Here is a 12,140-nt window from a genome sequence, read left to right as displayed (position 1 = left end):
TAGCGATTCCCATTGATTCTCCCCTCCCACTGCAGACCCTTCCTGATCTCCCTATGATTCTGCTTCTGGGGATGTGCTGTCGCTCAGGAACAAAACCATTAGAGAACATAATGGCTTGCAGCAGGAGGGGGAAGCTGGAAAGTAGGGTTGCCAACTCTGGGTTGGGAAATTCCTGGAGATTTGGGGTTGGGGGTTGGGAAAGGAAGGGACCTATTTGGGGTATAATGCCATATAATTCACCCTTCAAAACAGCTATTTTCTCTGATCTGTACTGCCTGGAGATCAGTCGTAATACCAGGAGATCTCCAGGTCCCACCTGGAGGCTGGCAACCCTATCTAAGAAAGTCCAGCTTTGCAAAGACCACAGATGGTGAATATGCACCAGGGTCAGCATGAATATTCAGTTTGGTCCCCATCCAATCAGGATTCGCTGCGGTGTTGTATCATTCTGTTCAAGGTAAATATGAGAAAGGGAGGGGCAGTGATGGCCATGAATTGTCCTCACTGCACTTGCAACCCATTCCCAGGTAATCTTTCTCTTTTTCTTTTAATTTTTGCCTTTCAGCCACATGCAGCTGGCGAATACGATTGAGCAAGCAGCCAGGGCAGCCGAGGATGCTTCAAGCCAAGCGCTGGCTTTGGTGCAGTCAGTTACAAGCGGAGGAGGCGTCCTGACAAACTCTGTGCAAGGACTCCAGAAAAAGTATGCTCAAGCAAAATTTACTTTTGTTCACTTAGAAGGCACTGGGTAGTTGGCAGTCTTCATCTTCCCCTCAGTTTGCTCCAGGTCTTACCATAACCATTGTTACCTACCACCGTCAACTACTGCTAGCATTTTACTATCACTCCGCCTGTTGCTATGATGTAAGTCTTGCCTACGGAAGGAGTCCAAGAAGGTTGTATATTGCAAGGTGCACAAAGGCACACTGTCTTGCTCCCTTTGTAATGACTGATCTCACAACTTCAAGGATGGCGGCAGATCTTCCCTTTACCATGACCATGTCTTCATGCGGAAGTGGGGGCCACCATTGAGGTGAGGCTGAGACTACCCCCCTGTCCCTTGTAGCCTCAGCGTTGATCACAGATCAAGCCTTAAGAGCATAAGAAAAGCCCTGCTGGATTAGAGCGGTGGTCCACCTAGTCCAGCATCCTCTCACACAGTGGACAACCAGTTCCTCTGGAGGGCCAACAACAGGGCAGAGAGGCCTAGACCTTTTCCTGATGTTGCCTCCTGGCCAGTGCTCCCTCTAAGCTGTGGAGTCTTGTGAGCAAATATTCTACTCTGTGAGCGACTGGCATTAAAGCTGTGAGTTTAGCGATTTGGCTACTGCATAAATGAGTTTGCTCTGGAGCCATCCCCTTCCTGAGCTAAGACAAAAATGTGTGAGCCGGAGGCTAAAAAACCGTGAGCTAGCTCACACTAACTCATCTTAGAGGGAACACTGCTCCTGGCACTGAGATTCAGAGGCTGACTGCCACTGGATGTGGAGGTCCCCTCAGTCACAGTGGCTAGGAACCACTGAGAGACTTATCCTCCATGAATCTACCTAATCCCCTTTTAAAGCTGTCCATTCCTGTGGCCATCACTACATCCTCTGGCAGTGAATTCCACATTTTAATCACTCTCTGTGTAAAGAAGTATTTCCTTTTCTCCATCCTGTATCTACTGCCCATCAGTTTCATTGGATTCCCTCGAGTTCTGTTATTTTGGGAGAGGGAGGAAAACCTCTCTTTGTCTATTCCCTCCACCCTGTGTATAGTTCTATAAACCTCTATCGTATCCCCCCTTAGTCGCCTCTTTCCGAAATGGAAAAGTCCCAGACTCTTCAGCCTTTCCTCATAGGGACTGACTGCTACTGGATGTGGAGGTCCCCTCAGTCACAGTGGCTAGGAGCCACTGATAGACTTATCCTCCATGAATCGACCTAATCCCCTTTTAAAGCTGTCCATTCCTGTGGCCATTACTTCATCCTCTGGGAGCGAATTTCACATTTTAATCACTCTCTGTGTAAAGAATGTCCTTTTCTCCGTCCTGTATCTACTGCCCATCAGTTTCATTGGATGCCCTCGAGTCCTGTTATTTTGGGAGAGGGAGAAAAACCTCTCTTTGTCTATTCTCTCCACCCTATGTATAGTTCTATAAACCTCTATCGTATCCCCCCTTAGTCGCCTCTTTCCTAAATGGAAAAGTCCCAGGCTCTTCGGCCTTTCCTCATAGGGAAGGTGCTCCAGCCCCCTAATCACCTTGGTTGCCCTTCTCTGTACTTTTTTCCAGCTCTGCAATGCCCTTTTGGAGATATGGTGACCAGAACTGTGTGCAGTATTCCAAATGAGGCTGCGCCATAGATCTATGCAGGGGCACTATAATACCATCTGTTTTATGTTCAATCCCTTTCCCAATTAACTTCCTAATAATCCCTAATCTGTGTAGCCTGGAGTTGTGTTGATCTATCTGATCGGTCCTGCATTTATCCAGCTCTTCTTCCAAGAAGCTCAGGGTGGCACACATAGATCTCCCCTCCTCCATTTGATCCTCACAATAGCCTAGGGGCATAGATTAAGCTGAGTGTGTGAGACTGGTCCAACGTTATCCAACTGGCTTCATATTCCATTGGGGACTGGAACCCCAGGTCTCCCACGTCCCACTCGGATTGTTCAGTCACTCTTGGCCATGCTACAATGTGAGGTAATATTGGGAGAATGTTGGCATTGATATAGGGACATTATTGTGGGTAGGGTCTTGGTCTTGGACTCTCCAGGGACCCATTAACTGTACAATTGTGTGGCTGAAATGGAAAAATGTGAATTTGAGTGTACCAAGATGGTGAAACTAATGAATTGCATCTGGTCAGCGATATTGAATGCTCTGCTAACTTCACAGAAAACTGGCCTTATTTGTTATTCCGCTAAAGGAAATGTTTAACGAAGGTGAACCACATTTTTTTTCTTTACAGTAAATTATTATTATGCTTTGCTTCAGTTCTGATTGTAGACTTCCGGTTGGTTCTACAGCCCTAATTCCTATTGCATTGCTTATTGAATGTCCCATCTGTCAATTGTTTTGACTCACTTTGCATAATCCGCCTTGAGTCCAAGTGAGAAAGGTGGATTATAAATAGTGTACATAAAAATGAATGGTGGGGCGCTTGGGGGCGAAGCCCCACCACCCATGCACTCTGCCCCACCATTTGATGATGCCAGGCACCCCCACCCCAGTGTGCCTAGCCCCGCAGCGGCAGCAAGGCTGGGGAAAGAAAGGGAAGCTGCTCCTGGTCACTCTCAGTCCTTCCAATCAGTTGTTAGGTTTAGCAGCTGATTGGAGGGAGTGAAACTGACCAGAAGAGGCAGAGCGGCTTCCCTTTCTTTCCCCAGCCTCCCCACAGCTGCTGGGAGCTGGGAAAGGAAAGGAAAGCTGCCCTGCAGCTTTTGGTCAGTTTCACTCCCTCCTATCAGCTGTTAAACCTAACAGCTGTTCCTCCAGTGTGAAACTGACTGGAAGAGGCAGGGCAGCTTTCCTTCCCTTCCCCAGTCTCCCCACTGTGGTGGTGGTGGGGGTCTGGGGAAAGAAAGAGAGAAGGCATGGTGATGGTGGCGGGGAAGCCAATCTCTCTCCCTCCCATAACTTTCCATGGTGGGGGTGGGGTTTTTGATGGTGGTGGGGGAAGCCAGTGTCTCTCTCCTGGGGTTGCCAATCTCCCCAGCTCTGCTCCCTAAGAACATAAGAGAAGCCAATGTTGGATCAGGCCAAAGGCCCATCCAGTCTAACACTGTCACACATGGCCAAAAATACCAGGTGCCAGCAGGGGGACCAGCAGGGGGGCCAGGACAGTAGAAGCCATCCCACTGTTGCCCCCCTCCAAGCACCAAGAATACAGAGCATCCCTTGCCCCTGCCTGAGAGTTCCTATCTATACCTTGTGGCTAATAGCCACTGATGGACTTCTATTCCATATGTTAATCTAATTCCCTCTTGAAGCTGTCCATGCTTGTAGCCGCCGCCACCTCCTGTGGCAGTGAATTCCATGGGTTAATCATTCTTTGGGTGAAGAAGTACTTCCTTTTACCTTTTCTAACCCGACTGCTCAGCAATCTCATTGAGTGCCCACGAGTTCTTGTATTGTGGGAAAGGAAGAAAAGTCCGAGGCCTTTAAAAAAATAGCAATTGACGTGTTATAGTGCTATAACAATCTGTTTCCAAAGGGCTCTGAATCCCCAGCCTTCTTTTTATAAAAATAAAAGTAAGCCTCTAGTCCCTTTTGTCGCAGAGGTATACCTTTCTTCTTATACCTCTTTAAAAAGGGGAGGTCACGGCTGCTTTTTAAAGTGAAAGCTGCGAATTCAGAGGACCTGAAAGATGGATAGCTATAACATTATAATGCTATAAGAATGTAAATTGCCAATTTAAAAGAACACTAAAATCCCCCAGTGACACAGGAGGGAATGGCCACCACAGAAGACGGGGGCAGGGGAAAAGCAGAGGAGCCTGCCATGTTGCTTGCCACTGTGCTTTACTGGTAATAGCCAGGGCTCTTTTTGTAGCAGGAACTCATTTGCATATTAAGTGGCACACCCCTAATGCAGCCAAGCCCCTGTAAGAAGAGCTCTGTAAGTTCTTGGAGGATTGGCTACATTAGGGGTCTGTGGCCTAATATGCAAAGGAGTTCCTGCTACAAAAAGAGCCCTGAGTGAAACAGTCTCGGGGCGGAAAACACCCACAACATTAGGTTCTGTGGTCGGAACCTCGAGTGTGTCAGAGCTGCTTCTGGCTGGACTCACGGACTCCGTAGTCTGCTGGCTGCTCCATACAAAAGCGCACGAGAAGGATCCTGGCAATTCCTGTGTGGCTTCTGGGGCCCCTTGGGGGAGATGACTTGGCCTCTGGGGAAATGACAGAAAGTGGGGTTCCATCCCTTTCACAACATGGAACGCAAAGTCAAGCTGGGGGTACCCAGAAGGTCTACAGGTCATTCGTAAAGATCGTGGCAAGAATACCTTGGCTAGATGCAGCCAGGGCAGATCATCTAAACTCCATAACTTTCTTTGACCCCTGCCCCATTTATATGTTATGTAGGTGGTGTGATGACTGGCGGCGGGGGTGGGGGAAATCTCACACTTCCGGGCTCAAAATCATCTTCTCGTTTTTCAGGTATGATGAGGTGAAGTTGCTGTCCAGTGAACTGGAGGCTGAGGCCAACAGAGCTGCTTCGAGCACTGACCAGGCCTACCAAAGCAGCCAGCTGCTCTTCAGCTCCCTGGCTCGTTTACCAAAAGTTGACACGAGCGCCTTTCAGGTAAGGACTCTGCACGTGTGTGTGTGTGTGTGTGTGTGTGTGTGTGTGCTTGGTCCCCAGAATTGTTAGAAACTTTGAAGGCAGTGGGAAAAGAGAGAGACCCAACATGAGACGGATTGACTGACTAAAGGAGACCGTGACCTTCATTTTGCAGGACCTCAACAAAGATGTTTTGGAGGTCATTCGTTTATAGGATCACCATAAGTCGGAAATGGCTTGATAGCACATAACACACAGTCATTTGATGGCATGTAACACATAGTCACTAGTTGCTTTCTACGGTACCGTTTCTTTCCCTGTCCTTTGCAAGAGGAAGAAGGCCTATTTTGCTACCAACCATTCCCAAACTGCACTGTTTCTTACAGGATTTGGGCTAGTAAGCAGTGCCCCCCTGGGCCAAATCTGACTCCTTTCCCCCATGCCAGTGTCCGGACCCATAAAGAGTAGATTGGAACCATCCATAGCAGTAGGATTTAGCAACAGGACAATTTGGGAAGCAGGAGTGGGATCCGGACTCTGTCTCTTCCTTCTCAGAGTGGCCAATGACCAAGTCTCAGTGTTGACCAGAGCTGTTCCATGTGGCTCAGACCTATTCGTCATGGAGGTGGCAGTCCTGTGTTTGGCTGCAGGTGAATCTGATGTGGTTGAAAAGATCCTCCCTGCAAAATGGTTCCATCCACACATTAAAAAAGGGTCTTAGTCTAGTCTCTCCCCCACCCCAACATGCTTGTGTTCTGTTTGTAAAAAGATGTTTTATACTGAAGAGCATTCAGTCATCCCCTCCCACCTGCCATATGAAGTGAGACAACTCCAGGGTGGATTGCCCATTTGTGGGAGGCCCAGTCTATTACACCATTGTGCAGGAGATCTGGTTGGATCTTCCAACAGTATTTTTTTTAACAGAAAAGGAAGTCTCAAAGGGTGCAGCCAATTTGCTGAATGAGGGGAGGATGCATTTTTAATTGCTTTATTGCTTGACAGTTTCTCTCTTCCCCTCCAAACACAGTCACCACTCACCACCGACTATGAACGATTTCTGTCCTGCATGCTGTGTGTTCCTTAACCTGTCCTAATATTGTTTCAGGAGTCATGCTTCCCTAAAAGTGACCTTTTGACACCTTTGAAACAAACGAGTTCCAGTTTCCATCAGGTGCACCTCTGAAATGAGACAGGTGGCAGTAGAAACCTACCTGAGCACTATAGTCATCTTTTGAGGCCCAGCTTCTGGTGCAATTGCCTTCTGAGATTGGGTGGGTGGGTGGCACCCCAGGAGAGGGCCTTCTTGGTCCTGGCACCAAACTCTAGAACTCTCCCCCCAGGGAGACTTGTCTGTCCCATTCTGTTGCCATCTTCCACCAGTGGGTGAAGCCTTTTTTGTTTCACTTGGCATTCCCTCAGTGATCCCTCTTCCTGCCCGCTATTTTAATTGTTGTTTTTATGGTTTTGTATGTGTCTTTTAGCTTCGGTTTTACTTGTTTTAATGATGACTGTTTTTAAGATGTGTTTTTATTATGTATATTTTTCGCCTGTCAGCTGCCTGGGGGGCCCAGATGAGAGGGGGCCCAGAAAGGCATGATACAATTTTTGTAAATAAATAATAGAAAGGAGCAGTTCTTTGGACCAGCAGAAGTGGCACTAAGCAAAGTCATGTTTTCCCCCCCATTTTGACGTCTTAGGAGGAAGCCAAGCAGCTCCGGCAGAAGGCGGACTCTTTAGCAGGCCTGGTGGAAATTTACATGATGGAATATAAGCAGATGCAAAGCAACATGGGGAACAAAGAAGATGAGATCAAAGAGCTCTTGCAGAAAGGACAAGATGACAGACTGGTAAAGTGAATCCATATTAATGGCCTGGAAAGTGTTGGTAGGCAGTGTCGGTGGGATCTGTAACAGCCTGACCCATTCAGAAGGGCCCCTTCAGCCAGAGGCTCATGTATTTCTAAGCTGAAGTTAGTGGCACACATTTTTAGGGATGAAGACAAGAAACATACCCCTCCAAGTGACCTCTAAATATCTTGAATGGGGTCAAGCCTGTATTTTCTCCATGAAGTAGCTCAAGGACTGAATCACATGATACTACATAAGCACTGAGAGTTCTGTGCCTCCCAGGGGCAAGGAGGCCGTATTCTGACTGAGGCAGTGGCATGCATAAAGGCCTTCAGCCTTTCCCCTGTGCTGCTTTTGTGAATGGAAATGGCTGCAAGAAGCTTTATTTCCTCTGCTGGGAAGCTTATGTGCAGCCATCATTACACACAAGCTTTCTCAGCAGAGGAAACACCAGCTCCCAGGAGCTGTTTCAGTTTACAAAAACAGCCTGGGCGGAAGGCTGAAACCCCTTGTCCATGTACACTGTGGTCACAATTAGAATACAGCTCCCCTTGCTCCCAGGAGGCATTGAACTCCAAGGTTATGTAGCACATAACACACAGTCATTTGATGGCATGTAACACATAGTCACTAGTTGCTTTCTACGGTACCGTTTCTTTCCCTGTCCTTTGCAAGAGGAAGAAGGCCTATTTTGCTACCAACCATTCCCAAACTGCACTGTTTCTTACAGGATTTGGGCTAGTAAGCAGTGCCCCCCTGGGCCAAATCTGACTCCTTTCCCCCATGCCAGTGTCCGGACCCATAAAGAGTAGATTGGAACCATCCATAGCAGTAGGATTTAGCAACAGGACAATTTGGGAAGCAGGAGTGGGATCCGGACTCTGTCTCTTCCTTCTCAGAGTGGCCAATGACCAAGTCTCAGTGTTGACCAGAGCTGTTCCATGTGGCTCAGACCTATTCGTCATGGAGGTGGCAGTCCTGTGTTTGGCTGCAGGTGAATCTGATGTGGTTGAAAAGATCCTCCCTGCAAAATGGTTCCATCCACACATTAAAAAAGGGTCTTAGTCTAGTCTCTCCCCCACCCCAACATGCTTGTGTTCTGTTTGTAAAAAGATGTTTTATACTGAAGAGCATTCAGTCATCCCCTCCCACCTGCCATATGAAGTGAGACAACTCCAGGGTGGGTTGCCCATTTGTGGGAGGCTCAGTCTATTACACCATTGTGCAGGAGATCTGGTTGGATCTTCCAACAGTATTTTTTTAACAGAAAAGGAAGTCTCAAAGGGTGCAGCCAATTTGCTGAATGAGGGGAGGATGCATTTTTAATTGCTTTATTGCTTGACAGTTTCTCTCTTCCCCTCCAAACACAGTCACCACTCACCACCGACTATGAACGATTTCTGTCCTGCATGCTGTGTGTTCCTTAACCTGTCCTAATATTGTTTCAGGAGTCATGCTTCCCTAAAAGTGACCTTTTGACACCTTTGAAACAAACGAGTTCCAGTTTCCATCAGGTGCACCTCTGAAATGAGACAGGTGGCAGTAGAAACCTACCTGAGCACTATAGTCATCTTTTGAGGCCCAGCTTCTGGTGCAATTGCCTTCTGAGATTGGGTGGGTGGGTGGCACCCCAGGAGAGGGCCTTCTTGGTCCTGGCACCAAACTCTAGAACTCTCCCCCCAGGGAGACTTGTCTGTCCCATTCTGTTGCCGTCTTCCACCAGTGGGTGAAGCCTTTTTTGTTTCACTTGGCATTCCCTCAGTGATCCCTCTTCCTGCCCGCTATTTTAATTGTTGTTTTTATGGTTTTGTATGTGTCTTTTAGCTTCGGTTTTACTTGTTTTAATGATGACTGTTTTTAAGATGTGTTTTTATTATGTATATTTTTCGCCTGTCAGCTGCCTGGGGGGCCCAGATGAGAGGGGGCCCAGAAAGGCATGATACAATTTTTGTAAATAAATAATAGAAAGGAGCAGTTCTTTGGACCAGCAGAAGTGGCACTAAGCAAAGTCATGTTTTCCCCCCCATTTTGACGTCTTAGGAGGAAGCCAAGCAGCTCCGGCAGAAGGCGGACTCTTTAGCAGGCCTGGTGGAAATTTACATGATGGAATATAAGCAGATGCAAAGCAACATGGGGAACAAAGAAGATGAGATCAAAGAGCTCTTGCAGAAAGGACAAGATGACAGACTGGTAAAGTGAATCCATATTAATGACCTGGAACGTGTTGGTAGGCAGTGTCGGTGGGATCTGTAACAGCCTGACCCATTCAGAAGGGCCCCTTCAGCCGGATGCTCATGTATTTCTAAGCTGAAGTTAGTGGCACACATTTTTAGGGATGAAGACAAGAAACATACCCCTCCAAGTGACCTCTAAATATCTTGAATGGGGTCAAGCCTGTATTTTCTCCATGAAGTAGCTCAAGGACTGAATCACATGATACTACATAAGCACTGAGAGTTCTGTGCCTCCCAGGGGCAAGGAGGCCGTATTCTGACTGAGGCAGTGGCATGCATAAAGGCCTTCAGCCTTTCCCCTGTGCTGCTTTTGTGAATGGAAATGGCTGCAAGAAGCTTTATTTCCTCTGCTGGGAAGCTTATGTGCAGCCATCATTACACACAAGCTTTCTCAGCAGAGGAAACACCAGCTCCCTGGAGCTGTTTCAGTTTACAGAAACAGCCTGGGTGGAAGGCTGAAACCCCTTGTCCATGTACACTGTGGTCACAATTAGAATACAGCTCCCCTTGCTCCCAGGAGGCATTGAACTCCAAGGTTATGTGGCAGCCATGACAATAGTGTATTCCTTTCCTTTTATACCTTTAGAAGCTCGTTGAGTCACAGATCTTGAGCAGTAGAAGATACTTGCTTCTTACTTTTTTGATGCAAGGGCTAAAAGGACTGAGACAAATTTTGCAGTTGCCAGAGTAAACAATAGGATCCTTATCGCTGAGCAAAAGAGCCAGGGTTTCCAGAGTGTAGGGGGACGGTTGGTTGATTAAAGGCTTAATATAGTGATCCCTTATATTCTCAAAGAAACTGCATTTCGCAGGGCATGGAAAGATGTGTCTATCCTATTAAGGCCACAAGGGCAGATTCAGTCAGAATAGGGCTTATTAAAAAATCTCCCCTGAAAAACCATTGTAGGAATAATATTCAATCTTGCAAACAAAAAAGCTTTACAGTAACGTGGGATGGTAAGATAGTAGATATGGGGGGTAAAGATCTTGGGGAAAACCAAAAGATAGGGGTGAGCAAACTCTGTAAGCTCTCAGGATCAGGCTACTACAATCGACTTCTAGGACACGCTTTTTGATCAGAGAAAATGCTTTGAATTTGCCCATCTCAAAAATATAATTAATCAAGATTCCAACTATCATAAATTTCTCATCCAGGGCTTTCATCAAGTCGATTTGTGGGTATCTCGATTTAAAGCAGCTGACAAACCATTTTCAGCACAGAGCTGTTTGAATCTCAGTTCGAAGGCATAAAGCCATGCTCTGGCTTCCAAGGATATCTGTCTGAATTCTGCCCACAGTACAACGTTGTATCGTGTGCACTATGGGAACCCCTCTGTTTGTTCCATGCATATGATTCAGGCTTGGATCTGTAGATGGTACTGGGTCCTCAGAGCTTTTGTTCTTAGCCCCCGAATACAGATCCTCCCCTGTACAGCAGAACTGGTTGACTGTGAGTTCTGGGAGTTGGGCCTGTGTTTTCATGCTCCATGTTATGTGTGTTCTTTTGTTCTCCTGCCATTGCAGGCGTCAGTCCAACTGTTGTCTCGTGCCAGCCTTGCCAAGAGTATAGCCCAGAAGGCACTGAATGCTGGCAATGCCTCTTTAGAGGAAGTTGATGGCATCTTGAGGAACCTGAGGGGTGAGTGCCTTAAAAAAACAGGTGTACTTAGAGGTCTATTGCAAATGTTCCCTGGCCTGGCGAGTTCCATGAGGGGCAAGGCTTGAAACCACAGATAGTGTTCACACCCAGCACTTAACAAAAATAAGATCTAATTCTCTGTCAATAAAATGTTGCAACTTAAATAACGTAGATCTGAAAAAGATTTGCAAATAGGCGTTTGTCCAAATGAAGTCAAGTATGCATGCTATATTCTGATCCGGATGCAGGTACATACATAAGTGCTTGTGTGTGTCTGGAATCGTGTACTAATGTACACACAGAGTGGGATGTTTTCATTGTAATTAGAAGTTGTTGACTCAGGCACATTCACTGAGTAATGCACTATTTGATCTGCTGCTGTAAATTGTTTTTCGGGTGTTTGCAGACAGCTTTGAACTTTGATTGTCACCACGCTGATTTTTAATCTTAAACATTTTTCATACCGTGTTTTTAATTGATTGTTATCGGTCTGGATTTGTTTTAAAGAGGGGATAGTGGTAAGTAAGGTTGCTGGCACAAGGCTGACAGTCGGTGGGAGGAGCCTCACCGGTGATGTAAAGAGGTCCCTGGCGATGCACCGTTGTCACTTCCGGGGCACGGAGAGCGATGTCAGCGTGTTGGCATGCCTCCCAGTTTCCAGCTCATTTCCCACCCCCCACCCTGCTGAGTGTTGTAAAATAGTCAAAAGTATATGAAATACTCAGAGTATCAATGGCTCTTGCTCTATTGGAAAGAAGATATTTCTTTGCTTTTAAAAACCTTTATTTCTAAGGGTAAAAGGTATATAGGGAACCTACAAAATAACAAAACATCTAACAGCTACATTTTCTACTGCTTACTTCTCAAAACATAGTCACACACTAAGACACAGATAATGGAGAATCTGTCCTTCTTCTCAACCCCTAGAAAGGAAGTCACCTGAAAACAAACAACCAATCTGTATCACAATAGAAGCTACTTTTCCCGGGCTAATTCCCCATTGGCTAAGTGCCAGGTATCCCTTCCAGGTCAGTCTAAACAATAGCAATACTAGGTAAACAAGTTAACCCTATAATGACTGGATTGTCAGACCTTGTAAATACATATGTTTCCAACACTGAGCAGTGGTGTGAAGCACCCACTGGCAGTGG

At 46.6% G+C, this 12,140-nt stretch overlaps 1 protein-coding gene across 1 annotated transcript in view; it reads left to right on the top strand.

The window, feature by feature from the left end:
- The window catches only part of LOC107112886 (laminin subunit gamma-2-like), a gene marked incomplete at its 5' end in the record, with an annotated part of 29,208 nt that overhangs the window by 11,186 nt on the left and 5,882 nt on the right, over positions 1-12,140 (top strand). Inside the window, 4 exons of the mRNA XM_015414083.1 lie at positions 566-703; positions 5,146-5,290; positions 6,967-7,116; positions 10,875-10,989. Of these exons, the coding sequence (XP_015269569.1) occupies positions 566-703; positions 5,146-5,290; positions 6,967-7,116; positions 10,875-10,989 (548 nt within the window). The remainder of the gene's footprint in view (positions 1-565; positions 704-5,145; positions 5,291-6,966; positions 7,117-10,874; positions 10,990-12,140) is intronic.

The sequence above is a fragment of the Gekko japonicus genome, unplaced genomic scaffold, assembly GCF_001447785.1.
Source record: "Gekko japonicus isolate JY-2015 unplaced genomic scaffold, Gekko_japonicus_V1.1 scaffold3580, whole genome shotgun sequence".
NCBI lineage: Eukaryota > Metazoa > Chordata > Lepidosauria > Squamata > Gekkonidae > Gekko > Gekko japonicus.
This window is presented reverse-complemented; position numbering and strand designations above follow the sequence as displayed.